This window comes from Perca flavescens, chromosome 12 (genome assembly GCF_004354835.1).
Source record: "Perca flavescens isolate YP-PL-M2 chromosome 12, PFLA_1.0, whole genome shotgun sequence".
Classification (NCBI taxonomy): Eukaryota; Metazoa; Chordata; class Actinopteri; order Perciformes; family Percidae; genus Perca; species Perca flavescens.
Genome location: NC_041342.1, coordinates 28,404,560 through 28,431,690, shown reverse-complemented (window position 1 = coordinate 28,431,690; position 27,131 = coordinate 28,404,560). Strand labels below are relative to the sequence as shown.

Here is a 27,131-nt window from a genome sequence, read left to right as displayed (position 1 = left end):
AAAAAGATACATTTTAGTCATTAAAATAGCCAAAACTCCCACATTCTAAAACCTTAAGTATAAGAATATAAAACAAAGAAAAGCTGCAAACCCTCACATTTAAGAAGCTAAAACCAGAGGATGCAATCTCTATGGCAGCCATCTTAAATGTGATAAGTCATCGCTGATTGGCAACGCCCTCTCAGTCCACTCTCAATGGAATACCACACATTATAAAAAAAAAACAAAAAAAAAACACACACATAGCTGCTACTTATTATTCAACTTTATTATCAGAAGCGCATTAACAGTCCAAAGACAAAAGCAAAATAAAGAAACAAAGCAAGAACAAAGCTCTCATGAATACATGTGAAAAAGAAATTACAACACAAAACTAAAAACTCTGGATTTCACAAACAATGCAACCGTACAAATCGGTGAGAAAGGATCCCACACATACAGAGCTGTCATATCTCTTGTGTTATAGTGTGATTAATGGAATTTTGACTGGACAGAAGATTTGAGAATACTGAACGTCTTAAAATAATCCTGGAAATAAGCATAGTCTCTCCATTCCCTTATTGGATGAATTGACTGAGTTACTACTAGTGACATCATTAGGCGATGCCCCCTCTGCCCATGGCTCCTCCCCTTCCACGAGAGAAAGTACCTGAAAACAAATGTGAGGAGAAAGCAGTTTAGAATTAATGACCCACATGATCACTGTTGATGATATAATCCTCATCATTCGTGTTCCCATGTAATGCTGCTCTCTGCTTATTGCACTTCAATAAACAGCTTCATCATTACCCTTTTGAGTGACTGGAGTTCATTCTGTAAATGTACAACATTAGTGATCGTCAAGAGGGTCTGAGGAGCCCTGAAAGATCTTTACTGACACACTGAAAGTCCAGTCCTCCAGGACTGTTTTGGTTTCTTACCTCTGCGGGTGAGTAACGTCCTGGCCTCGACTCTCCCTCCTCTGGTTCCTCTGCCTGACAGGCTGCTGATCAGACTGCTCACTGTGCGCCGCTGAGTACCACTGCTGTTGTCTATGAATAAAGCCAGAGATGAGCAGTGACGCTGCATGTTAGACTTTCAGTGACAGAGCACAATTTCATCACATCAGGTCATGCTATACATAAGAACACAGCAAACTACTCACAAAAGGTCATAGCATTTGTACAATCTATTGTATAGAAACATACTCTTTTTAACCTAATCTTACTTTACCTAGCTCAAGTACAAGAAATTAAAAACTATGTTATTTTATACACTCGTTATACTTATTGACTAGTTTTTTTTCTCCTTACTCTTATTTTGGCCTTAAGTTTGACTGTGAGCAACTGTAACTTAACAATTTTCCTGAAGGGATCAATAAAGTATTCTGATTCATATCACAGAGAACAAAGAGACTCAGCTAAACACAAAAATGACCGGCGGTAGTTCTACGCCGAGGAATTCAGCAGGCTTGTTTGAGCATATCAGAAAGCTGCTGAAACTTCTTTCTCCATATGAAAATATTTGCTATAATCATAGGACAGGCATCCCTCTCTGTACAACTTACTGTGGTTTCAACGTTTTTACCTATAGATAATAAATATTGGATATATAGAATTTGATGTAGTTGTCCTAAATCCTAAAAAACAGTGTTATTGCAACAACTTGTCATAGTCATTCCAATTCATGTGTGGGATGAGAACTTAGTTCAATACACAGTATACTTTATGCAGGCCTATATCATTTCAAACATCAAATCCATGACAACTAAAACAAGTGAAAGGTTGTGTTGACGTGGAAGCTAACATGTTAGAATGTGAAAAAGGCAACGTGGTCCAACAAGGTTGTTTAAATGCCTGGAAACGTTGGTTAGGGTTCATAATAAAAATCATGCTATTTGGCTTTTAATTATGTTCATAGACGGAATACTTTACCAGGATCTTGGCTGGTAGATGGCAGTGATGCATCATCATTCTGCTGTCCTGTTGACTCCATGTCTGTCTGGCTCTCCATAGAGGATTCAATACCAGGACTGGGAAACACAAATAATGTACTCAAACACAAATACTCCATCATTAAAAAGAAAGTTACCATAATTGTCTGGCACATTCCGATTACAATTAAAAAGGTACAAATACACCTTGTATTAGAAATTTACTTTCACAACCTACAATCTTCCAACCAGTGAACTCAAACCTCTTTGTCACATCTCTGCTTCTCTAGTTGGCTATCTGAAAGACATTTCCCAGTTTTAATCTCTTTGGACTTATTTAAAGTTGCTTACCCCTCTCCTTCCTGCTCCATGAAGACTTCATCGCCATCATCTGCAGCAGAAGCCATCCCGGTGGAGGTGGTTACCATGGGAACCGACTGGGATGCCATGTTGTCACCACTGTCTGAGGGCAGAGACTCTGTGAAGACCGTCACTAATAGAGACAGAGAGCCATGATGCAGCATTTATAGTGAACTGTATAAAACATATAGGCATCTAAAGAGCCAAAATGAAGCTCAAAGTGGGCGGCTCCGGCCTCTCTTTGAGCTTCATTTTCAGTGCCTGGGGTTGCCAAACTCCCAGCTAATCCAAAATTGGGCAAAGAGGGGAGCAATGATGGAGCTGGGAAGGGATGAAGCCTACAGTGTGTTGCCACTTGGTTGAAATTTCAAAATGCACAGAGTGTGTCTCACCTGGTGCAGCCACTTGTAAAGGCGTGGTGGGGACACTCCTTCCTCCTCCGTCTTCATCATGAGCAGCCAGGAAGAGAGGAGACTCGTACATCCCCAGACCTACACACACGGCAGTAGTAAAGGCAGACAGGATTAAGGATTTAAAAAATGAATACCTAACGTAACATGTTTGAGATCAGTCCAGGTGTAACTATGTATGTGTGTAGTACCTCCTTGAGAGGCAAGCTGTCCCAGGTCAGAGTGTGAGGCTGATGTCTGAGGCAGCAGGTCTTCTGGAGGTCCAAACCTGAACCTGGTGGACAGACCAGCTACCTGAGGAGAACTGAGGAGATGAACGACACACGTGAGAGTCACAGTTCCCACTGGGGTTATGATCGAGCTTGCTTCCAAGATCATCCAAACACTCATCATAACTAAGCTTAAATTTGTTGTTAGAGTTGGCTTTAAAGAGTTTAAGTTTCTTTTCTAATCATCATCATCCAAACCGGTGAACATCTAGGGCTCATAATTGATCAGTTTTTAACAAAATCTGGAAGTGTTTAATTTAACATACAAAACTGGGTAAAAATGTGGATTTTAAAAACAGCATGGGGTGCAAATACTCTACTTCTAGACAGTTAAATCAAGAAGCTTATTCTTTGATTTTTTCTATCACCGGGGGATTTTCTGAGGACTTTTTACTGTAAAATATGATGTACAGTGTTTTTCTTGCAGTGGGAAACACACAGGGTTTCACCCATGAGATAACTTCAGCCTGATGTCTGACATGCAGTGCAGAACAGAGTTATTTTTTTTCTTACATCAGCACCTGACTGTGACTTGACTCGACTAGACTTTTGGAAAATCCCCCTGATATTGTCGAACATTCAAACCTCTTTTTTCACTGAAATTCTAGAAATTAAATGACCGATTAATATTACAGATATATGTGCATTTGACACTGCAGTCTTTGTGTGTAGATCTTACTGTATAGCTTCAGCAAAGCCATCAGTGCGGTGTGGGACTACCAGAGTGGGAGTACTGGGAACCATTCGGTCGTCATCATCGAAGAAATGTTGCTGCAACACACAAAACACACTCACTGCAGATCTACTTTACATGATTAGTACACACAGCATGACCCTTTTAAGACCAATAATACATATTGGATATTAGGGCTGTGTATTGGCAAGAATCTGGCAATACGATACATATCATGACAAAAGGGGTTATGTTTTTAATATATTGCAAGATTTCAAATCTTAAAAAAAATAAACAGGCAACAGAGATCAAGTTTAAAAAAATGTTCTCACTACAATGACATGGCTACTATGGGGACTAACATCACACATGAACACACACAAAGAAAGGCGAAAAATAACATTTATACATGAGAAAAACTGCATGGGATTAGCATAAAAGGGGAAGACTTGTGGGTATACAATAAAACCCATTTTTATTTAGATATCTTGGAGGTAAGAGGTCAAGGGACCCCTTTAAAAATGGCCATGCCAGTTCCTCGCCAAAATGTAGCCTATCTTTGGAGCGTTATTTAGCCACCTTCCAGACAAGCTAGCATGACATGGTTGGTACCAATGGATGCTTTAGGTTATTAACTTTCATACCAAAGTATTTTCAGTTTCATGATACCAGTATCTTCACTCTCGTTTTAAAAGGGAGCCTGCTGCAGTCTCTTAAAGACAGTAGTCTCGGCTGAGATTGCCGGTGGTCCCGCGGGTCTCAGAGGGACCACCTGTGATTAAAAATCAATAGGGTTTTTGAGAATGGATACAGTATCACAAAACATAATATCATGATACTCAAGTGTATCGACATTTTCTTACACCCCTATAGGAAATGTTTTGACAACATTGACTCCAACATATAAAGTAAATGTAATCCTACTCCTCAACACACTTGTACACACACACACACACACGTACACACACACACACGTACACACACACACACACACACACACACACACACACACACACACACACACACACACACCATCTCTTACCATACTGCCTATTCCAGGGGTTAGTTGAGGTCCGCGTCCTACTGATGGTCTGCGCAGCTGAGAGGACTGTCTCTGATTAACAAACACAGGTCATCACTGTCAGAGTATTCTTTAAGAAAAGGACATTTTCAAGGCAGTGATCTTGAATAAACTCTTTTTGAACCTGTAAAAAAAAAACACCATCTAAATGGCTAAAATGTCAAAGTTAAATGCACTTTTTCTTTCAAACTTGTTCCTGATGAGCAAGATAATAGTCTACGATTTGAAGTTTTCGACAAAACCCTGTTTATATGTTGTGTGATAAAGCTCTAGCAAATTGTACCGCGAATAAATGTGATTTGTTTAATTTGATCAAGCTGAGTCAGTGTGTGACTGTGTGTGTAACTGTGTGTGTACCTGTGTGTGTGGGGGTCCCAGCTCCGGAGCTGGAGGTTGGATGTAGAGCCGTGGAGGGAGGGGGTGTGGGGGCCTACGTGGGTGGGGCAGGCGGGGTGTAATGGAGGAGGAGGGGGAGGGTGCAGAGGGGGAGGAGGTTGGGGGGAAGTGTACAGGGTCTCTGGGGGGCTCGGACTCTGATGTGGCGCTACTGCTGCCTTCATCTGGAAGAAAAGAGTAACTCACATTAAAAATGCTTTTACAAAGAGGAACAAAGAGATGAGTCGGAGACTACGGAGACCAGGGAAGGTGCTCACTGCTGTGGGACGGCTCAGAGGGACGCTGCGAGTCTGAAGAGGCTCCACACACATTGTCCTCAGCGTTGGAGGCTTCGGATGGCTCATCCTCCCCTGCTCCTTCTTCTGCCTCCCTGCTCTCCTCGTTACTCTCCTCTCCTCCCCTTATCCCGCTGTCACCAGCATCATCCTCATCTTCATCCTCCTCTTCTTCTTCCTTATACTGAGGTAGATAAAGAACGCTAGGTTACTTACTACAGAAAACCGATCAACGCTGAAAACAGTTTTGACACGATAATAAAACGGAACAGCACCCCTTCTTCTTCTTCGTCTTCTTCCTCCTCCTCCTCCTCTTCCTCTTCACCTTCGTCCTCCTGCTTCTCCTCCCCCTCTTTGCTCTCACGGCTCTCGCTGTCCGTATCGATCACGATGACGTCCCGAACAATAGCGGAGCCCTGAGAGGACATCATATCGGAGGGGACAGACTGGGACACTTCCTCGATGTCTTCGTCATCTTCAGCTAAATTGGGGTAACAATCCTCTGGAAGCTCCTGCAGCCCAAACATAAATCCATTATTAAGTATTTTAAACCACTGCAGGCGATCTTACAAACTATCATTACATTCCAATCGAAAAAAGGAAAAAAAACAGAATTTTCTCTGGTAGTGGAGAGGATTTACAGCTTTTAACTTACTGTGTGTCTCATCTTAGGCTGCAACTAACAACATTTTCATTATACTTTAAAGGGTAGGTTCACAATTTTTCAAGTATGTCTTAAAAACAATAGTCAGGTGTACATGTGTCCGTAAGCAATTTTGTAATAAAAAGACTAATTTTGGAAGAGATCCACTTGATTTGCCTAACTCAGACCGTTTACGCTTCATATCACCTTAATATGTTTGATTTGACACTATATTGCCAAAAGTAAGTAGACTCTCCTGTCTACATGCTTTTGGTCAGGTCCATGGTTTTGGATTTACATGTTCAGCTATCACATGGAGACTTTTAGCCATACGGTGCATGTTAAGCTTATAAACAAGGATATTTGACTGTAGGTTGTAGATTGCAAGTTAACAAGTAAGAAATAATACAGAGAAGTTACGTAATATTGCAAACTGATAAAATATATCTTACACACTAACATTTATTCATTCATTTTTATTGGTTTTACACACATTATCCATACTTCCCAATTGTAACAACTAGGTGGGTACAAAACCAAGAATTTCAAATCTTTGCGGACATTTGCTGTGAAAACAGTCGGGAGGGTCCATACTAGTCAAACACTAAATTCATACAGTAAGTGTCTCTGAACAATGTTATGCAACCCTAGCCATCAAATGAAGATGCTTTCAATGGTGACTGACCTGACTGTCATCTGGCGAATCCTGTCGTTCTCCTTCATCCCTCAGCTCTCCTTCAATCTCCTCATCACCTTCCATCTGAAACGCACCAGATTACACAGCTGTAACTACACAGTTAATACATTTAGAAGACCACAACACAAAGCTAGAAATCTGGACTTGGAACTAATTTCCAATAGCAACATTAACGGTCTTCAGTGTGAAACCAAAAGACAAAGGTTGAGTTCTATCTCCGTTTACCTGTAGTGCTATTGTTGGTTTAAGTCTTAGTTTTTTTGTCGTTGGAGGTGTGTGTGAACTCTCTGGTCTGCTCTCCTCTTCCTCGTCCTCTCGGCCTCGCTTTGAACCTACACACACACACACACACACACACACACACACACACACACACACACACACACACACACACACACACACACACACACACACACACACACACACACACACACACACACACACACACACACACACACACACACACACGCGCACACACACACGCACACACACACGCACACACACACGCACACACACACACGCACACACACACACACACACACGATATCAGTTAACACAATTAAATTGTTCAGCGGATATCCAGTCAGGGGGAAAATTGTGGATGGAGGTATAAATAAGTAAAAAAATTAAATAAGTGCATTTAATTTGGTCTGAGCAATCTAGCCTTCAGTGTTCACTCGAGAGGTTATTATATGCACGGGATAAACGCCACAGGCCAACGACAGTGTCTTTTGTTTCTTTCCTGTGCATTATCGTTATCTGTAAGGTTGCAGGGATGCCCGTGGGATATCAGACAAGGTGCTGCTCACCTGTTCCACCCAGAGAAGAGGACGTAGATGGTCGTTCTGCCTCCACACTGGGGCCTGCATCCTGATTGGCTGCCTGCTGCTGAGTGGGCTGGACAAAAGCGGTGGCCTGAGTGCTGGTTGGCTGAGTTATTGATGTGGCCGTGTTCACCAGACTGGAGCTGGTAGAGTGTACAGAGGCTCCTGCACTCATCAGCACTGCAGGGTGAAACATTATATTACATTGTGACACATCAGCTAACGTAACAAAAACTAACCGAACACACACTATATTCTACTTTAAAAGATTGCATATTATGCAAGAAGCCCCTTTTTGTGTCTATTTAACATAAATATGTGTTCCCAGTGTGACTAAAGACCCCCAAAGTTTGAGAAACCCCCTCTTTATTTTTCCTGCTCCACCTTTCAGTAAATGTGTGTGCAAGCAGGCCGTTTGAATTTGGATTCCTTAGGACGTCCCTTTTGTGTGTGGTAATATTGCAAGCCCCCTTGCTGTCTGCCATATTTTTACCTCGCTAAAGCCAGCTCTGTAACAACATGCCAAAGGCAAGAGCAAAACACGCAAATTATAATATACTATCTACTACTAAGTTCTACTTTTATTTTAAATTCCTTTTCATCTCTTGCACTCACCCTCTTGGCTGTCAGTCTGTGTGGTAGGCATGACCGTGGCAGTAGGTGTTGGGATGGGGACAGTTGCCGGGGTAACCATTGGCCGGATGCTGGCACGGGGCGTGGCCTTGTTACCAGGGGAGGGGCTTGGCTTGTTGCTAGGAGATGGAGTACTTGTTGTGGGGCGGATGTTGGCAGTGGGAGGGTCAGACAGGCTGGAGCTGATGGACAAAGCATGAAAAGTTATTTTTTTGCCAACAATTACTTTGTGTTTGTTCTATATTACTGTAAAAAGCATTAAGCTTTTATAATTTACAGTAGATCCATTCTAATCTGGATCTGAATATTTCTTTAACAACGTCTGTAAAGCTAGAACTTGCAATACATGCACTGACTGAAAAAATTTAAGTTTCTAACAAGTGTAAATAAAAAAACGTCTATTTACAACTATTAACTTTGTCTCTGGTGTTTGTGCATGTGTGTGTCTTCATTAGTTACCTCCCCCTGTCTTGGGCAGGACTCTTCAAAGATATCTGTCTCTGGTCTGCAGATCTGGTCTGATCACCCACCTAAGTACCGATACAGGTTGGTAATATTGCAATTAGATGACAGAAAAACTTTAACATTGTAACACAGATGGCTATTAGATGTAGAGAATTAACTTGTAATATTTACAGAAAAAATGTCATAATATTTGGAGAAAAGAAGCCGGATTATTTTGATAGAAGTCATTCAATAAGGTAGGTTGCTTTCTTGGGCAACAAGAAAATCTGCTGCGGTTAGGGTCTTCCAGCTCCGGCGTTTCACTCAACAAAGTGGCTAGTACGAGTGACTGTGTTACATGCCACAACCAATTCTACCTGCATTTGGCGGGTGGGCGGTCAAGGCCCTTTTTTGGTGTAAAAAACAACAACAACAAAAAAAACGGACCATCTTTCCTAAAAGTAAGAACTTGCACCAACGCATACTTTGATGACAAAATAAGTTCCTGCTACGCAAAAGGCGTCCAGGTTAGCAGGTCCGCTATTAGTGGCCCTAATACTTAGTTGTACAATTCAAATTACATCATTTTTACAGTGAAGAAAAAAAGGGCGAACAAATAATTACAGAACAAAACAGAATTTCTAAAAACATTTGGTCTATTTTGGTGAGATAAAGAGATCTCAAAGAATGGACCTTCATGTCAGTCATGTCCACAGCCAGCGTGATGCATGTACCTTAGCTCCACTCTGGTCCTGTGGTTCCTCTCTAGGGTCGGACTGTGGTTGCGTCTCTCTCAGTTCTCTCAGCTCTCTGTCCAGCCGAAGAAGCCGTCCTTCATACTGAGACTTCAGGGCGTTCATTCTCACCTCCAGTTCCTCCTTACTCTGTTTCACTTCTTGTATCTCCTGAGTGAGCTTCTCTTTAGCACCTACAGGTTAAGGTGCAGGTAACAAAGTTACACTTCAGCTAATGTAAGAGAGTAGCTTCTTTGTCCAGTTGTACTTTGTCAGCATGTCTTTAATTTAGTATCTGTGTGCATAAGAGCTTGTGAAACTTACTGTTTAGTTGGTTGATTTTGGTTTTGGCTCCCATGAAGACCTTCTTAGTCTTTTCCTCTTTTTCAGCTATCTGCTGCCTGAGCTGCTCCTCTCTGGTCTTGCTCTCAGACAGCTGCAGGGGAACAACACAGTGCTATAACTGCTGATCTTAAAGTGGTGAGAGACATTATTAAGGCACTGAACTGCAAAAAACATTGACAGTATTGACTTATCCAAGGATTTTGATACAGTTGACAGAGTTAATTAGCGAGAATGTTAAGGGTGTCAATACAGAAAGAAAGAGACAACAGTCAGATTAAACATTATTTTGGGAAAGCAGATTGGAAAGTACCTCTTGTCTGAGTTTAGCCAGCTCCTCTTGTAGGGCCTGGTTACCGTCACTAGCAACGTTAGCATCACTGGCTTGGATGGACGGGGAACTCTGGCTCTGGTTGGCCTGTGTGGCTCGGCTAGCTTCATTAGCCTGGTTGGCTTCAGAAAGCTGCTCCTGCAGACGCTTAATGTCTGCTTCACGCTCACCAATTATCTGACAAAGAGAAACAATTAGGCAAACATGTTGTGTAAGTGAAGACCTTTAAAAAGAAAGACCGTTTGATGTATTTGATGTGACTAAAGAGGACGGATGGAAAAATAAAAACTAGACCTATCGCCTTGTGGTTGTTAGCCTCCGCCAACCAAATGTCTCCCCTTCTGTTCCTGAGTTATGGCGTTTAATAACGACCAGAAAAGGATTTTTGCAGAATATAATGATGTCACAGTAAAGTTGACCTTTTTGGATATTAAATGTCATTACTTCATCATTTTATCCTATTAGACATTTGTGTGACTTAGTTAGCGTAGGAAGTCTTGAGTTATAGCCAAAAAAAATGTGTTTGTGTGTGTGTGTGTGTGTGTGTGTGTGTGTGTGTGTGTGTGTGTGTGTGTGTGTGTGTGTGTGTGTGTGTGTGTGTGTGTGTATATACACATGCACAGCACATGTGCATGCAGTGCTGTTTCTAGTTTAAATAAACTGACTGTAAAGCTTTTCCCAACCTTCTGCAGGCTGTCCAGTTGGCTCTGAAGATCAGTCACCTGTCAGGAAGTAAGCACAGATCCAATACTTATTAGTTTAAGTACTGCTCAAAATAATCCCAGGTTTGTGAGAAAAAAAATCTGAAAATGACTTGTGTGTTTATTCAGAGTGCGCAGTATAAGCATTAAAGGGGTGATAGAATGATTATATAGGGTATTTTACACTGTTCCTTAAGGTCTCCTAACGGGGTATGTTACATTGGTTGGGCTAAAAATTGCCTGAATGCTATTTTATTAGGCCCTTAACTACCCTGTGAATATGGCTCTATTTGGAACAAGAGCTTTTCTTCCAAATATGGTATGCTCATGAATATTCAGAATGAGCTACGTGCTGATTGGTTTGAGCAAACTACATAGAAACACATGGGAGACTCGACAGCAGGTCTCATTGCAAAGTTATACATTGTTTGTCGGGCTATTACGTTATTAAATTCACTTCTGAGACTTTTTTTAAGCGAGAAATCAACTATATAAAGCTCAAATATGGGACGAGGCAGCAACACAGGCAGCACCGGCAGCTGAATTCCGACACACAGTTGGACAAAATTTGCAATTAGCCATCCATTTTCGTAAAACGGCCCATATTTGAGCCTTACATAGTTGATTTCTCGCATAAAAAAGTTTCAGAAGTGAATTTTGTAATGGAATAGCAGAGATCTGCGCGATCTAGATTCAGAAGACTACCTGATCTCAGATCAGTTGTGTAGCCTATGTAAATGTTGGGGCGTTACCGTTCTCTTAATACACCCATGGGCTGACAAAGGCTCCGGTTTTTGGGAGGTTGACGTCAACTTCCAGCTTTGTTGGGATTCGCCCGTTTTCAGCGGCAGTTTCAAAATATGAGATTTTCATAGTAAAGGGGTGTCAGTGGGACTTTGAGCTTCTATGTATGTCCTATTTACTATGACAGGGTAAAATCGGTTTTGCATTATATCACCCCTTTAAGACTTAAACAAGCACTTAGTAAATGTGAACGGAAGAAATGCACAACATTTATTGCTTGTTTACATTAGCTATCCATCAGGTCACCGGCATCATTTAATGATTTACCTCACTGACATTGAATATTCATGGATCTTATGGGTCTTTTCTCTCCATATGTTACAGCACGATTCTTTCCCCCAAAATGGGTACTGCCTGTCTGGTGTATTTTGTATGAGAAATAACTATGCATGCTATTTAAATGTAATTATGTATTGTAAGTAGGTAAGTATAACTATAAATATAGGTAAGTATTTAAACAAAATCAAATCTACTCAGTAAAGAGAAAGAAGCCTCCTCACCTTGCTCTCTGCTTGGCTGAGAGCAGTCTTGATGTTGCCGACTTCCTGGTTGTGGCTCTGTTGGCTGCTTTGTTGGGTCTGCTGCAGCTCTTTTTGATTAGCGAGGTTCTGCTGAAGGGCTTCTTTAGCCTGCTGGAGCTCCTTCTGGATCTGCTGAATCTGGTTCTGACGAGCCTGCGCTTGAGACTGAGCCGATTTTAATTGGTTCTGTACCTTTAAATGAAAAAAGAGGAGGTTAGGCTCTGTGGGTCTATTTTCAGGTGAATTTCTTTTGGTTCTGGGGTTATGTAATGACATTCATGACAATGAGGAGCAACATCACAAATAAATAGAATGTGAACTATGAATCCAGCGAAAGGTTTGTATATTTTTAGGCGATGTCATCACAAAATGACTGAAGTAATAAAAATGTCTGTAGGTAGGTAGATAGGTGTTGCTGTGTTCTTGGCAGTAATTCTTACCTGCTGGCTGTGGGTCTTGGTTTGCTGAAGGTCTTTCTGAGCCTGGGTCAGCAGGTTCTGATTCTGCTGCAGTCGAGTCTCGGTCTGGGACAGGACAAATATGTGCAAAGAGGTGACAATCGAGTCTGTGATTCCTGCCTTTTCTAATGTATATTCCTCGTTAAATTAGTCTACATGTAAAGTGAACTTAAATTACTATTCTACATTGGTGTTATTACCACCAAAATAGCTCAAATAATTAACAGTAATTAACAGCAATTAACATAGTATTTTTATTTGTATATATTATTGTGGTTCATATTCTGTCAGCTGGTTTTGCACCTCCTGCAACTTTTCCACGGTCTGCTGGTTTTCCTTCCTGTACTCCTCAAACTCCTGCTGGGACTTCTGGGCCTGGTTGGGGGAAACATTGTTTAAAAACAAAATCTAATCAATGTAAGAGGGGTCTTTACTGAACTGACAAGACAAAGCAACAAATGCATACTGTGACTACTGATAGGTATTGTTTTTGAAATATCATGATGATAACAGTGTGTTCAGTTTAAAAATTGCTTTATGCAGAGAGCTGGCCCAGCAACCCGGCAGCACAGGCAACTTTGCGCATAAGGTCAGTGCTAAAAAGTGAAACACTTAAACTGGGCAGCCACAGACTGAACATGTCCAACTATGTGTACTCCATGTAAAGCAAACAAAAATCATGGTGCCTTATATTTGTAGGTTAGGTTAATAAAGACCTAAAATGTCTTCCTGCTCACCTCCTCCAGTTTTTTCTGCAATTCCGCTTTCAGTGTGTTTAGCTCCTCTCTGGCCTTATTGCGCTCCTCCTGGGTTTTAGTCAGCTCCTGCTGCACCTCCTGGCTTGGACCTGCCTCACTTCCTGCTTTAGCAGCTGTTTCCTCAACCAGCTGGAACACACAGAAAACACACAGCCATCATCAGTCCACCCATAATAAACTTGTTGTCTACTGCAGACTTTAACGTGAACCGATTCCACAGCCGCAGTCCCACCTTGTCATGCTGGACCTTGAGCTCCTCATACTGGGTCTTGTAGCGTCGTCCAATCTTCTTGACCTGGGTGATGGTCTTGTTCTTCTCTAGAATGTCGGTGTTTTTTGTTTCCAGGTCTTTCTTCAGAGTGTCTCTCTCCGACGTCAGACGGGCCACCGAGTCTCTGAGGGCTTGCAGCTGAGACTGAGCTGAGTTACTGCTGGCACTGGATCTGATGCACACATAAAAATAATTTCAGTATTTCTAGGGATGCATTGATCAATCTTCCACGGAGCATGATAGCTGCTAGAAGTTCTGATCTGGTCATTATTAGCAACAAGAAACAGGACACATACAACACTAATGAGACCTGAATAGAAAATATCTATTATTCCATCATAAACAGCAGCAGATATTTTGCTGATTTAAATCCAGCTCTGTGTCATGGCAGTGTGAACGGTGTGTTTAGATAAACAGTGTTTGGCTTCCATCTGTGTCGCCAGTGCACGTAGCTCTCAGAGGAGCAGAGCAGGGGAGGTCTGTTGAGATCCAAGTTCCGTTCACTGGCGCCACGGAGGGAAGCCAAACGCTGCTCATCTAAACACACTGCTCACATAAAGATGACACAGAGCTGGTTTAAAATTGGCATCTCTTTTACCAATACAAAATTGATGGTGTGTGTGTGTGTGTGTTACCTTGCCAGTTCAGTCTTCAGCTTGGCTGTCTCTTCAGCTAGCTGTGTGATGCGTTTCTGCTGAGCTTCTTTCTCAGTGGCGAGTTTCTGTCTCTCCTCAACATCACCATCTTTCTGTTGGCTAAGCAGTTGCTGCAGATAGACAGTCAAGTTTAAGTTATACTAATAAGTTAACTTAGAAATGTGAATTTAAAACTGACAAAATGGAACAATAAGCTTTATTAAAAACAACTAATTGACAAAACCCTAGAATGTATCAGTAAATAATGATGAAAACACATGGAAAGTATATAAGAATGTGCAATTAAACAAGAAAATATAACAATCTGCAGTAGGAATGGGAGACAAAATGCTATAAATGCAGGTATACACATCTTCCCCTTCTTGTTCACACATGAATGCACGCACGCATGCACGTTACCTGTGTTTTGGCCTTCCAGCGTTTGAGGTCTTCTTCCAGTATCCTCTTATCAGCTTGCAGGGAGCCATTTCTCTCTGACAGCTGAGATAAAGAGTGATGTAGTGGGCTGATGTCTGACTGGAGCTTTGTAACCTGATAGAGAGAGGGATTTTAAGCATGGGTATAAAAGACAATAGCTCTCAGATGCAAGGCAAGGTTAGTGAGAAACTTCAGCTTCTATGACACTATTTTATGTTTTTGTCCAACCTGTCTTTTGTATTTACAACACAGCTCCAGAGAGAAGTTTTACTTTAAAAGCAAACATCAATGCTAGAATTACATTCAAAGTAGAGTTTTATTAGAGCGGTAAACTGCACTGTGTTTTGAGATTCAAACATGCCCTCACAAAATATCGTCGAGCGTAGTAAAACTTAAAACTAGCCACAGCGAACAATGAAAGGAGATCCAGGACAAAACATGACATGCAACACTTGTATCTTACTTTAGCCTGAGCTTGTTGCAGCTCTTGCTCCAGTTTATCTCGGTCCATTTTCAGCATCCTGTTGGTTTCTTGGAGAGCACCAATATTTTCCATCTTCTTCAGCTGTTCCTCCTGCTGGGCCAGAGTCTTCGCTGTAGCCTGGGCCAGGGAGGGCAAACAGACACTGATTATAATAAACTGTATTCTTTTGTGCCACTATTGCTTATTTTAGCATGAATAATTTGTAAGAGTGACACTGTAAATCCGCAATTCGACTTTAGATTTTAAAAGGTTATCGCATCAATTTTCGATTCCAACATTTTTTTTCCCAACAGTGACACCGATGCCACAATAAGAGCCACTAAGGGTACACCAGTCATACATGACTCCATCACTTAATTTTGTACCTGCATTTTCTCCCGCTCAGAGTTCAGAGATTCCTCTAGATCCTTCAGTTGTCTGTCTTGGTGTTCCACTCGCTGTTTGTAGCGAAGAGCTTCTCTATCAGACGCGTCACACCGAGCCACAGCAATCTCCTTTTCACTCCGCACAAACCTACAACGCACACACATACCAATCTTAATCCCAAAGAGTTCACATTGAGACGTTAAGTTGATAAAAGGAAACCGTAATGGTTTCTACAAAATTCAGTGTTCCCCATGTTAACAACCTCAAGCCCTTCTTAAAAGTACTAAGCCACCCTTGGTGTTGCTGTATTACCTGAGTATTTCTAGTATCTGTTCAGTGGTCTTGCCCTCTTCACTGAATGACAGGTCGAGCTGCTGTGGCTGGTTTTGCAGCAGACGACCCTTGGTGGCCATTTCATCCATCTGTTGGTGCAGGAGAGCATTCTGCTTCCCCAGCTCCTCACAACGACGACTCTTAATAGACAGATCCTCCTGAAGAAGAGTAAAACTGTTATGACCAATCAGTCATTCTCATTTTCATGACCAATCAGAAACAACATTCTCCAACAGAAGTATTTCCTTAGGAGGCGTTAAGACACTTTAGAATCTTGGAAAGGCAACAGGCAAAACAATTAACAATTAATAGAAATAATTTTAAGGATGACATTTTCTGGATATACTTGATAAACACTTATTCAAAGCTGTGTAAAAATGACCACAGAATGCCTAGTTTCTTCCCTCTTCTCCCTCTTGGGTTAGCCGCCCTACCTTCAGCTGTCTCTCCACGGTGTTCAAAGCTGCAGCCTTCTCCTGCAGGAGGGACGAGATTTTGCTCAGTTGCTCCTCCAACTCCCTCTTCTGTGCTGCATCTTGCTGGTTTTTTTTCTTCAGCTCCTGCAGGGCCTCTACATCAGCAGCATGAAGCATGAGCTCCCGCTCATACTTGGCCTGTGCTTCTCCAGCTAGCTTAGTCTGAGAGGAAGACAGACGGGAAACAGTTTAGCCCACACAAGTAAATACAACTTTAAAATTCATGTTCTGACTGTAGGTGAATTCAAGATACATATGTTAACTGGTGGGCACTGGGAATATTAACCAGCATATGAGTGTGTGTGTGTGTGTGTGTTTAAACGGACCTGCAGGAGGCTTTCCTGTATGGCCTTCTGCTCCAGTGTAACAGCAGAGGTAGCTCTCTCCAGTGCCTCCTGTTGCTCTGCCTGGCTGGACTTCAGACTGCGCTGCACCTCATACATCTGGACAAGACAGCAGGGTCAAATAACTATAGACATTTTTGTTTGCTGCTGAGCAGGGAGCGTACAGTGGGTCAGTTATTGGGGCCTTTTTGCTAAAAACACTGCTGCCTGTTAGGCTGAAAACAATACAATGAAAGTGGTAGTCCCGCATTGCCAGACCTTCCTCCACAGCGCTGCGGAGGTCTGGCTACAGCACTCCGGGATCGGAGAAAAACGTGCTCTGGTTTGTTGGCATTTCTTCAAACCAATCACAATCGTCTTGGGCGGCGCTAAGCGCTAGACAGAGCCACAGTGCCGCTGCAAAATAGTCTCGGCAAGAAACTTGTTTTGGTGGTACATGTGTATGTTCAAAAGTTGTTTCAGTCATGCAACAGAAAACTCAGATTGGACAGATAGTCTAGCTAGCTGTCTGGATTTACCCTGCAGAGATCTGAGGAGCAGTTAACCACAGTCCTCCACTGCAGTTTAAAAGTTAAGTAAGTTAATTTGATATATTGTTATTATCACTTGTATTAACGGTGTGCCACAGGCTTACTTGTTTTTCCACTGCATCCACAGCCTTTCTCCTCTCTTCTCTCTCCTGCTGCTTCATTTTCTCCAACTCTAAAATCCTCTTCTCCAGCTGCTTCTGCACCTCCTGGGACTCCTTCAGCCGGAGCTCAAGAGGGGAGCGAGACTAAAGAATGGACGAGGGTCAGTTTACATGTGTGTGGACAGATTGGTATGGAGTAGTAAAGAGAGTAAAATGTATGAGAAGACATTGAAGATGGGGGACAAGAGCAGATAACGTTGTTGAATTACTCAGGAATACAAATCAAAGAGCTATACCTCCTTTTCTTTCTTCAGACTGTCTTCCAGAGTCAGTACCACAGCCCTGTACTGCTCTACAGTAGCATTGGCATTCTTTAGCTGCTCTGCTAGTTCGTTGTTTTGTTCCTCAGCAGTACGCAGAAGACCTTTCAACTCTGCAAGCTCCTGCTCCGATTGGCTGAGCTGCTGGGAGGCTGCGGGCCCTGGAGAGCGTACTGAGGGAACACAGAGACACACAAAAAAAAAAAAGAGCTGTTAACACTCAGTGACCGTAATAGCATTAGACCCTTATCAGCCACTTCCATCATCAATAATGGTTTCTTGTCCCTTCATTACAGAGCGCTGCTGTTTACCTCTAAGTGGTGCCCTGAGGCCGGCAGCTCTGGTAGCAGGGTTGGCTGTGTTGCTGGGGGTGGTAACAGCCTCAGAGGAAGCAGAAGCCAGTTGGGCTTTCAGTGCTGCCACCTGCTGCTCAGAGCTACGCAACAACTCCCTGGTCTTCTGCTGTAAGGTGTTCTGTGTCTCCAGCTGTTTTTTAGCCTCTAATAACTGAGCCTGTGGAGGAGGTGGAGGTGACAGAGAAGTAATAAGACAAGATTACATGCGGTGTCCAACAACGCTTATGTAAGAGTATACACCGCCATATAATTCAGACAAAGTATTTTAATTCACATTTGAAATAGTTTTAGTCACAAAATAAAAATAATAAATGTTTTATACTTCTAGTTAGTTAATGTCCCCACAGTGTTGCATGACGTGAGGCGAGAAGAATGATGTTGGAACTTGGATTCGTTGAATTTGTTTTCCAGTCCAGAAAAGTGTACACATGTGTAATGGGTAGATAAAATGCCCTCATATATTAGTTTAAAAAAACAAACTGTTACCCCCTCCTATTTTTTTTATTTTATTACATTTAAGATAACAGTTTCATGTATTTCACTTCATGCCAGTAGATAGCGCTGTTGCACTGTTTCACCATAGTGGGTTGCTGTGGAGACGGTAGCTGGAGCACTGAAAAATAAACATCCAGTGCTTGAGAAAGACATAATTTCTGTATCTCCACTTCTTTCCAACCCACAGGTATATATTTTTAAACCTTTCCAATCTCTATTAATATGTGTCAAAAGAGTATATCACTAGTATGGTTGTCTCTATGATGGATGTTGTCATGTTCTGTGTAGAAAGGTTATTAGGAGGTGTTTATATGTATTTGCTAGCAGCTTTAGCTAGCGAGCTAGCAGAAGCTAGTTGAAGTTAGCCCGTCACCGTCAGTGAAGGCTCCGTTCTCTCGTCTTTCTGTACGGACTGTAAACAGTGTCGTGTTGACTGAACATCAGTATGTTTAAGTGTAATATGTAACGTCTATTAAGTCTCTCTGTACTTTGTATCATTTTGTTTGTATTGCCGGTGCTCTGTTCAGTATACATTTTGTTAGCCAGAGTCTGTCAATGTTCTACGGAGGCTACGCCGCCGTCAGTTGATGTGCGCGTGCCGGTAGACACACGCAAACGGAAGACCGATGCATTGTCTTGGTGATCGATTATCACACCGTCACGTAACCAGTTTAAATCTTAATATAGTATTCTTGGTATTTGATCTATGAAAAGGTTGTTTGTATTGTAATGTAGTTCATAGAAGTAATCCAATGTAGCCTCTGAGCTGTTGTATGTGTTCACTTTAATATAATCTAACAGATAGCAAGATAGCCATGTAGCCTGTGTCTACCTACTTTGAAGTGCTAGAGCAATTGTTTCAAGATATAATATGATCTATAGTGTCATTTGTTGATGTATATTTGATATGTTATACTGTAAGACTGGTATCTATTTCACAATTATTAATAATAGTTATTAATGGATGTTGTATTTTATCTGATCTATACCAATGTGTTACATATTGGTTTGTTTATTGTATTTAGTGTAATTATAGACCATTTATATATGATATAGTCCATGTAATGGCTAAAGCTACAGTTTAGGATCTCGTAGTATTGAGATATTTATATAAGTATAGTGTATTTTATAATTGTATGTGTTGGTAATTGTCCAGTGTCCTAGTGTGTGCTTGGCCTATCTGTTGGCATTGTTATTTAATTACTTTTTGAAAAGAAACTGAAACAACAAAAAAAGAGAGATATTTGGCTGAGAAATAAACATCCAGTGCTTGAGAAAGACATCATTTCTGTATCTCCACTTGCTATCCAGCCTGTGGCTTTGTACCTGCCCAGATTCCCCTAGGTCTGAGGCCGGTAACACATGCACAATGGTGCAATTGAGCTCTAAATATTGAGTGAGTTTGCTTTTCTGTGGGCCCCCAGGAAGGTTCTCAGTGGTCAGATTAAAGCTGTTTAAACTACAATTTGTCAGTCCATAGTATGTTCAGCTGATATTCCAACATTGCTAAACCTAGACCAACCTTCTATTTCTATTGTGTGGTTTGAAGAAAAGCTTTGCTAAAGCAACATGTTGCCTTTGTTAAGTCCAGCTTGTTATAGGCTGCATTATTGTGCACTTGACACTGAAATTGGAACCGGTTCCTATTTAAATCTGCACACATTTGATGCTAAGTTTCCAGTTTCTTTCACCAATGACTGCGGATTATTCTCTTCTTAATCAACTGTTGCTCAGAGGCCTGACCTTTTCTATTTAAGTCTGCTTGAACTATTGTACAATTTTGGATATCCATGTACAAAAGAAACCCTTCATACGAAATAACATCTATTTGTAAAGATGACTTTCCACAACATAAAAGCATCAAAGACGAAGTGTATGTACACTTTTAAATGTATATTAAACCGGGTGACTCTTTTTCTCCTCATTCTGCTTTATGATGAATCATGCACAAGTTAAAAGGAGCTGATTGGATAACATTTCACTGAAATTGTACCACGTAAAATTTCATGTGACAAAAAAAAGGGATGGATTTATTGATATATTCTACATACGTCCATGGTGCGTCCAAGGGCATGTCTCTGTGCTACTTCCTGGTCCAGCCTGGTCTTCATTGAAGACAGTTCTGCCTCCACATGCTCTATCTTGTTGTTCAGCTGCTGGCGAGTCTCCGTCTCTGTACGCTCCATTGTCAACTAGGCCATTATGAGAGAGGAGGACAAAAATAGGAGAAATCATGAGAAAAACAATTAATTTAAGGTTCACCCAAATATTTGGTAACTTGTAGAAGCAGGTAAATCAAAGTAGATGCAATAAGATGATGCAGGAAATCTATTTCACCTTTAATTGTGGTAAAACAAGTCATGATACTATTTATTTGGGTAGCCAATATCTAGTTTTGATGAAAAATAGCCACTTAATGACACTTTCTGCCAGAAAACAGGAAGATTTTATTGTATTACTACAATGTTACTGCATCACAGCAGGAGTGCTTCTTATGAAGGAAGGCTTAATGCATGAAATGAGAAAAAGAAGGGAGATGTTTTCAATTGTTTAACTGAGAATAAAAACAGTGTTGCATGATATGGTACCTGTATAGTCTTGAGATTGGTGAGCAGCAGATTCTGGTTACGTTGCTCAGCCAGCATGGCTTCCTTTTCTCGATTGAGTCGACTCTCTGCTTGTCTCAACATGTCTCTCTCTTTAGACACGTTCTCCACTCGCACCTACAGACACAGAGGGGAAAATAAACCAATAAGTATTAATTGAAAAGTAGACGGAAAAGAGAGCAGGACAGAATTTTTTTTAAACGTTAATGAATGGATTTGAAATAAATTTTGCAGGCTGGTTGTTCACAGGGAATGGGAGATCTAATCAGTTTGAGTGGTGGCTTTTCACTAAAAGGAGTACATGCCAAACAGATTCTCAAAACATATTACATTAATCTGAAATTGTATTTTATATAATTTTACATGACAAATAAATTGATTGATATTGAAGTCACAATTTACAACAGGAGTAAAGGCCCCATTATTGCAAAACATTTAAACAACACAGGGCAGTGATGATTGGCCACGCTCTTATGGGGATCTCATGTCCTATTTCTGTTTCAGTCAAGAACATGTTTGCATCTCCTGGTGTTTAACAAGTTGGTAATTATGTAGAAGATGAAAGGCTAAACTTCTCGGGAGAATTCTACAAGTGTTGCCACACTTTGTTTCTCTCACTATGACTCTAGAGTTGCTACTCGCTCCGAAGCTAATCGCCGTCACTCTCTCACTTCTCCCTCGCTCTATTACCCACTACACACACACACACACACACACACACACACACACACACACACACACACACACACACACACACACACACACACACACACACACACACACACACACACACACACACACACACACACACACACACACACACACACACACACACACACACACACACACACACACACACAGCACACAACTATAAACATCAGGCCAACTATAAACATCAGGCCACTTACGTATAGAGATGGTCCAATACCGCCTAAAATGCTGGTATCGGTATCGGGAAGTACTGGAGGTTATGCACCGATCCGATACGCATAATAAAGTCCTAAAGAAAATCTACGTTAGTTTATTTCTGTTCTTTTTCGTTATAACTATAAAAGAAAGTTCTGTGGCATTCCTTGTTTGCGTTTGTTCATGTTTCACAAAGAGTTTAACCTGAGCCAGACCGACAAACAAAGATAGAAATCATATCACATCCATACAGGGATAGTAGTATACAGCTGTTAAAATATATGACACGCTGGTATCGGATCGGTACTCGGTATCGGGAAGCAAAAAATGGTATCGGACCATCTCTACTTACGTAGGCTATGGCGAAAACTCTGTGTGGAGCCTCCGCAGAAACATAAAACAAGCTTTACAGTGGTGACGCAATCAAGTCATGCCCACCGCAGAGTCAAGCTTACTACCACTTCACTGTATTAACACACAACTGTTTTTATTTCTTAACTTTGCAGTGCAAAGCCTTAACGCATGTGTAATGGCCTATATACTATTACTGTTGGTATTTGCACATTTACTAGGAATAATCAATACGTAATCCTGTCTCACAGTGCAGTTTAAAATCTACCCAGCATCACCTCTATCCTTAAGATAATTAAGCTTCTTTTCTACTTCACCTCTTCCAGTGCCAGTTTTTCGTTAGCCTGTCGGAGGTCCTGGCTCATTGTGTGAATGATGTGCTCATGTCGTTGGGCTGTTGCAGCCATTTTTTGGTTCCTGTCCTGCAGGGCAGAGATCTCTCTGCGATAGGCTGATACGGTGTCCTGGAGCATCTCGTACCTGACATACACAGAAACACACAAAACAAACACACACTGCATAAAATAAATCTCCAACAACTGAAATATGAGCCATGTGCAGCAGCAGTGCTGAGCCTCGCAAACCTCTTGCTGCTGAACTCTAGCTGAGAGGTCAGCTTGGCGTGGCTGGAGCGAAGATCCGTCAGCTGCTTCTGTAACCTGTCGTTTGTCTCATTTGACATCTTGTCGTTCTCTGCCTTCTCCTTCTTATACAGAGTGAAGGCATCATTCAGCTGGGGATGCACAGACACAAACACATGAAGTCAGAACAGTCTTTTTTTTTTTTTTTTCATCCTTCTTCAGAAGATGGAGAAAGATGCAAATTTAAGTGTGAGTGTGTGCAGATGTTTGTAAGTACCTGTTTTAAAGCAGCTTTAGCCTGAGCAGTCTGTGCTGACTCAGCAGCAGCAGCTCTCTGAGGAGTAGAGCGAGTAGCTGGGACTGAAGGCCTAATGTGTGCCGGGTGGGATGAAGAATCCGAACCTGCAGACACACGTGACACCTTCTATAAAACACCATTGCACGGATGGTTCAAGAGAAAATCCCCATAAAGGGACAAGGTGTGTTATTTTCAATATTTTCAGGTCACCTTGAGTAGGCAGGCTGAAGCCGGTGCTCTGTGTCAGCAGGACCTTGTACATGTCTCTCTGTCTGGCGTTGGAGTCAGCCAGCTGTTTCTGCTGGTTCCTCTGCTCTTTCAGCTGCTCAACCTCCTTCTCAAGCTTTTCCACACTAGCCTCCAACTCTGACACACTGAAGGGAACCAGAGAGACAGATCCCATTTTTAAAATACGTTTCAAATAGCTTCACTGCGTCATCCATTAATGACATGCATTAGCTCCTTATTTTTCATTTTTGACAGTAACGATACCAGGGTTTCCTACAGCACTCTGCAGCTTAGGCTGCCGCCTTAACTATCGGCACGTCGGTACTACCGAGGACGGATTCACTTTAAATCAAACGGTGCCAAATTTCGGTACCCGAGAGTGCATAAGCGCAAGCTTTTCTGACATCTCTGCATCTTGACAGAGAGCGGAGCTCCGACTGCCAACATACACACACACACGCGCAGAGCTGTGTTGTCGATGGGGCGAAACAACGTAGACTTTGTTGAAGTCACAGTGAGTCACGGCAATGTCGGTAAAGTGGTTGCAAGTGTGTTTACACTTTTCAAAACTCCACGCAGACAGGGTACATAACGGCGAGGTGAAAACTGTCACGATATGGGTTAACGTTAGACTTCCTCTGTTACAAGCAGGCACCACTGTGTTCACTATGCCCTATTCACTGACTGACAAGCTGAGGTTGTCAGTACCGCCCCCCTAACGCACTTAACACTTACTTCATGTACCTACACTCTTCTGGCACTTGAGTTAGGTGGAATTTGGAAATGCCCCAGTATATCTACTTGGGCTTGGATTTTACATCTTTGTATGTTGCTTTGGGCAAAAGCATCTGCCACTAGTGGAGTCAGTTATTGTATGAGCAGAGATACCTGCAAAAACAACATTAATAGTTGTGCACTTATTACCGCGCTGATGTCACTTGGCTCTGCTGTCTGTCTTTTTCCTCCTCCAGCTGCCTCAGCCTGCTCAGCAGACTTTGGTTCTGCCTCTGCAGCTCCTCCACACTGCGGAAGGACAGCTGGCGTGGACTGATGACCTCAGAGGTGCTGGAAATGTTGGCGGAGCTGCCGTCTTCCTTGGTCACCTGGTTCCCTCTGGCTTCCTCCAGATCCACCAGAAGAGAACACACCTGGACAAGAGGGAAAAAAAATAATGAATGCGTCAGCACCAATCAGCAGAAATCTCCTTTTATTTTGTATTTTTATCATTGTTATCACCTGAATACAATATTTTCTCAATCCCCTGTTCATTCAGATAAAGCAAAACAATTCCATCAAAACATACCAGATCACTTGTGTTGGCTAATTAAGCCAATGTTTCTCATCCTACTTAACAGATTGTGGCACACATTGTATAATCACATCAGATTAAAGAATGTCAAACTGCATTTAGATTTTTTTTTTTTGTGTATTACTTGGTTTGTGTATGTGTGAGTGTGCGAGTGTATGTGTGTGTACCTGTGCAGATGTATCCTCTAGCTGTCTCTCTAGCCTCATTTTGTCTCTCTCCATGGTATCACAGCGCTGCTTGGCCTCTTCTTTCTCTTTCTGCAAACTGTAGATCTCCTAATGACAAAAAGTAAACAAAATACACATTAAACTTAACAGAAGATGTTATCTGGAGTAAAAAGGTGAATAAATCTGCACCTAATAATACACTTGAATGTAAACTTGGACAAAGGGAAGACACATGAAATGATTCCCAGACCGTTCGAGCCTGTTCCAGCTTGTTGCACAGAGAGGCCATGGATCTCTGCATGCTCTCGTACTCCTCTCGCTGACGCTTGAGGACAGGAGCCTTGGACTCTATCTCCTGTACAATCTCATCCAGAACTCTGCTCACTCTCCTGGTCTCCTGCTTCTCAAGCTGAAGGTGTGTCTGACATTCTGCATACGCATTATACAGCTACACAAGGACATAGGAGGAAGAATTAATACTGCTAGAAATTGCATATATGCTATTATATTTAAGTCTTAGGTTTAAGTAGATGTGAGTGCTGCCAGATGATTTAAAGTCACAGCTGGGTAATATGACTTGTTGATGTTTTACATGTGTGAAGTGTGTTGTCTAACAGTGAGAACCCGTGGAACATAGTTCATTGCAAGTAAATATCAATGTGATTCCTTTATAGGTTATTATGCATAGTATAAGTTCAACCATTTCATCCAGCCTTGGTATGTCCCATTAAACTCACATCAAAGAACTTCATGCCGGGCTTGACAATGGCAGCGATGGCAGCTGCTGATGGACACATGGTGTCCAACTGCTCCTCACTCAGAGGGCGCACACCTGGATCAAAACAGAACAGATAAGATAAGATAGACTTTATTAATCCCACACTGGGGGAATTCCTGTGCTACAGCAGCTCAAAATAAAAATGTACACACATCAGAATAACACAAATACACATTAATTAGACATAGGAGAAAAAATATACATAAACAAATTAGAATTAGCTATAATAATAGCAATAAAACAACCGTATTTACACAATAAACACACACCAACCCCACACGCTTAAATAAAAAGGTGTTCAGGCATACTTGTACACACACTTAATGCACATTTGTACACACACACACACACACACACACACACACACACACACACACACACAATACTGAGCAAATTGCTCTTCGCACACGACAATCATTCATCTCGATATGAAAGTTAGATATAAAATAACAAAACGTGTTCTTACAGCAGTGTTTGCCAGCAACCTTCATTGTGGCGTTTTCGAGCTCCTTCTCCATTTTCTTGACCTTCTCTCCAAGCTCTGCCTCAAGCCGCTTCTTCAGTTCTTCTCCCTCCGACACCTTCTTTTCTAGAGCCTTATTGGCTGCAAAGACAGACAGTGACATCAATCACACAGGTCAGGGCAACATTAATACTTATAGATGGAAATTAACACTTCACACACACACAAAAACAAGGCCCTAAGTGGCATTTTCCTGATTCAGAGTCTGGGGTTTCCTTACCTACACGGTTTAATATTATAATTATCAGTAAGCCAAACCACTAACAATGGTGAGGATGGGACACATTTTGTCAGGCTAATTAGTTCCACAGATGATTAGTGTAAACAAATGGCATTTAGAAATTCTGTGTCAAGCTGACAAGAGTACCCAGGACAGAACAGTGATTCAATTAATCACGTGGATTTACCCGAGCATACAATTTGCATGTGGGCAAGACTTTTCTGGAAGACAACTCAAAAACTGTTGCAATACCTTCCCCAGTTTCTTTAACCAGCTTGCTGAGCTCTTCCACTGCTCTGCTCAGTTCTTGATTCTTTGTCTCCATGTCTGTCGCCGCCCCCTACAGGGAGAACAAAGACATCACATACTGACTATACACAGGGAATAGCATGACAGGACAATGTAGAGCTAATGCCTTTTTATTTAGAGAATATTTTTATCCCAGGCGCCTTGCAGTGATTCTTACCTTGTACAGGGTTGACAACTTGATATGAGCGTTGAGCTCATTGCGGTATTTCTCCTCCATGGAACTCTGCTCGTCTTTAGACTGGAGAGACATTCAGACCATATAAACAATGAATAACACTGTATATGTATACGCCCCTGCATGTCAAGGTTAGCTTAGCAAACTAACAATTTTAACCAAAACCTTTTGCCATGACAAATATTTTTTTTTTTATATTTTTAAAAAATGCAATTATTTTTTAAATATAAGTGAAAATATGCTACTTCTTGTTTCACTGAGGGAA

General features: G+C 41.6%; 1 protein-coding gene across 1 annotated transcript in view; it reads right to left on the bottom strand.

The window, feature by feature from the left end:
- Nucleotides 1-470: 470 nt before the first annotated feature.
- Nucleotides 471-27,131, bottom strand: part of LOC114564924 (nucleoprotein TPR) — a 31,169-nt gene continuing 4,508 nt past the window's right edge. Inside the window, exons 8-55 of the mRNA XM_028592603.1 lie at nucleotides 26,849-26,929; nucleotides 26,635-26,722; nucleotides 26,106-26,243; nucleotides 25,599-25,693; nucleotides 25,112-25,309; nucleotides 24,862-24,969; nucleotides 24,310-24,533; nucleotides 23,368-23,531; nucleotides 23,137-23,261; nucleotides 22,863-23,011; nucleotides 22,596-22,758; nucleotides 21,004-21,138; nucleotides 20,467-20,607; nucleotides 17,876-18,077; nucleotides 17,541-17,737; nucleotides 17,248-17,388; nucleotides 16,596-16,712; nucleotides 16,228-16,431; nucleotides 15,773-15,951; nucleotides 15,460-15,607; nucleotides 15,074-15,211; nucleotides 14,593-14,724; nucleotides 14,173-14,303; nucleotides 13,499-13,709; nucleotides 13,246-13,395; nucleotides 12,812-12,883; nucleotides 12,491-12,574; nucleotides 12,030-12,242; nucleotides 10,708-10,746; nucleotides 10,007-10,201; nucleotides 9,676-9,787; nucleotides 9,352-9,545; nucleotides 8,633-8,703; nucleotides 8,156-8,355; nucleotides 7,526-7,720; nucleotides 6,942-7,048; nucleotides 6,705-6,779; nucleotides 5,652-5,888; nucleotides 5,359-5,560; nucleotides 5,063-5,265; nucleotides 4,667-4,738; nucleotides 3,631-3,722; nucleotides 2,874-2,986; nucleotides 2,665-2,763; nucleotides 2,264-2,405; nucleotides 1,914-2,011; nucleotides 921-1,031; nucleotides 471-649 (exon numbers count right to left, since the gene is read on the bottom strand). Coding sequence (XP_028448404.1) covers nucleotides 597-649; nucleotides 921-1,031; nucleotides 1,914-2,011; nucleotides 2,264-2,405; nucleotides 2,665-2,763; nucleotides 2,874-2,986; nucleotides 3,631-3,722; nucleotides 4,667-4,738; nucleotides 5,063-5,265; nucleotides 5,359-5,560; nucleotides 5,652-5,888; nucleotides 6,705-6,779; nucleotides 6,942-7,048; nucleotides 7,526-7,720; nucleotides 8,156-8,355; nucleotides 8,633-8,703; nucleotides 9,352-9,545; nucleotides 9,676-9,787; nucleotides 10,007-10,201; nucleotides 10,708-10,746; nucleotides 12,030-12,242; nucleotides 12,491-12,574; nucleotides 12,812-12,883; nucleotides 13,246-13,395; nucleotides 13,499-13,709; nucleotides 14,173-14,303; nucleotides 14,593-14,724; nucleotides 15,074-15,211; nucleotides 15,460-15,607; nucleotides 15,773-15,951; nucleotides 16,228-16,431; nucleotides 16,596-16,712; nucleotides 17,248-17,388; nucleotides 17,541-17,737; nucleotides 17,876-18,077; nucleotides 20,467-20,607; nucleotides 21,004-21,138; nucleotides 22,596-22,758; nucleotides 22,863-23,011; nucleotides 23,137-23,261; nucleotides 23,368-23,531; nucleotides 24,310-24,533; nucleotides 24,862-24,969; nucleotides 25,112-25,309; nucleotides 25,599-25,693; nucleotides 26,106-26,243; nucleotides 26,635-26,722; nucleotides 26,849-26,929 — 6,738 coding nt within the window. The 3' untranslated portion in view covers nucleotides 471-596. The remainder of the gene's footprint in view (nucleotides 650-920; nucleotides 1,032-1,913; nucleotides 2,012-2,263; nucleotides 2,406-2,664; nucleotides 2,764-2,873; nucleotides 2,987-3,630; nucleotides 3,723-4,666; nucleotides 4,739-5,062; nucleotides 5,266-5,358; nucleotides 5,561-5,651; nucleotides 5,889-6,704; nucleotides 6,780-6,941; nucleotides 7,049-7,525; nucleotides 7,721-8,155; nucleotides 8,356-8,632; nucleotides 8,704-9,351; nucleotides 9,546-9,675; nucleotides 9,788-10,006; nucleotides 10,202-10,707; nucleotides 10,747-12,029; nucleotides 12,243-12,490; nucleotides 12,575-12,811; nucleotides 12,884-13,245; nucleotides 13,396-13,498; nucleotides 13,710-14,172; nucleotides 14,304-14,592; nucleotides 14,725-15,073; nucleotides 15,212-15,459; nucleotides 15,608-15,772; nucleotides 15,952-16,227; nucleotides 16,432-16,595; nucleotides 16,713-17,247; nucleotides 17,389-17,540; nucleotides 17,738-17,875; nucleotides 18,078-20,466; nucleotides 20,608-21,003; nucleotides 21,139-22,595; nucleotides 22,759-22,862; nucleotides 23,012-23,136; nucleotides 23,262-23,367; nucleotides 23,532-24,309; nucleotides 24,534-24,861; nucleotides 24,970-25,111; nucleotides 25,310-25,598; nucleotides 25,694-26,105; nucleotides 26,244-26,634; nucleotides 26,723-26,848; nucleotides 26,930-27,131) is intronic.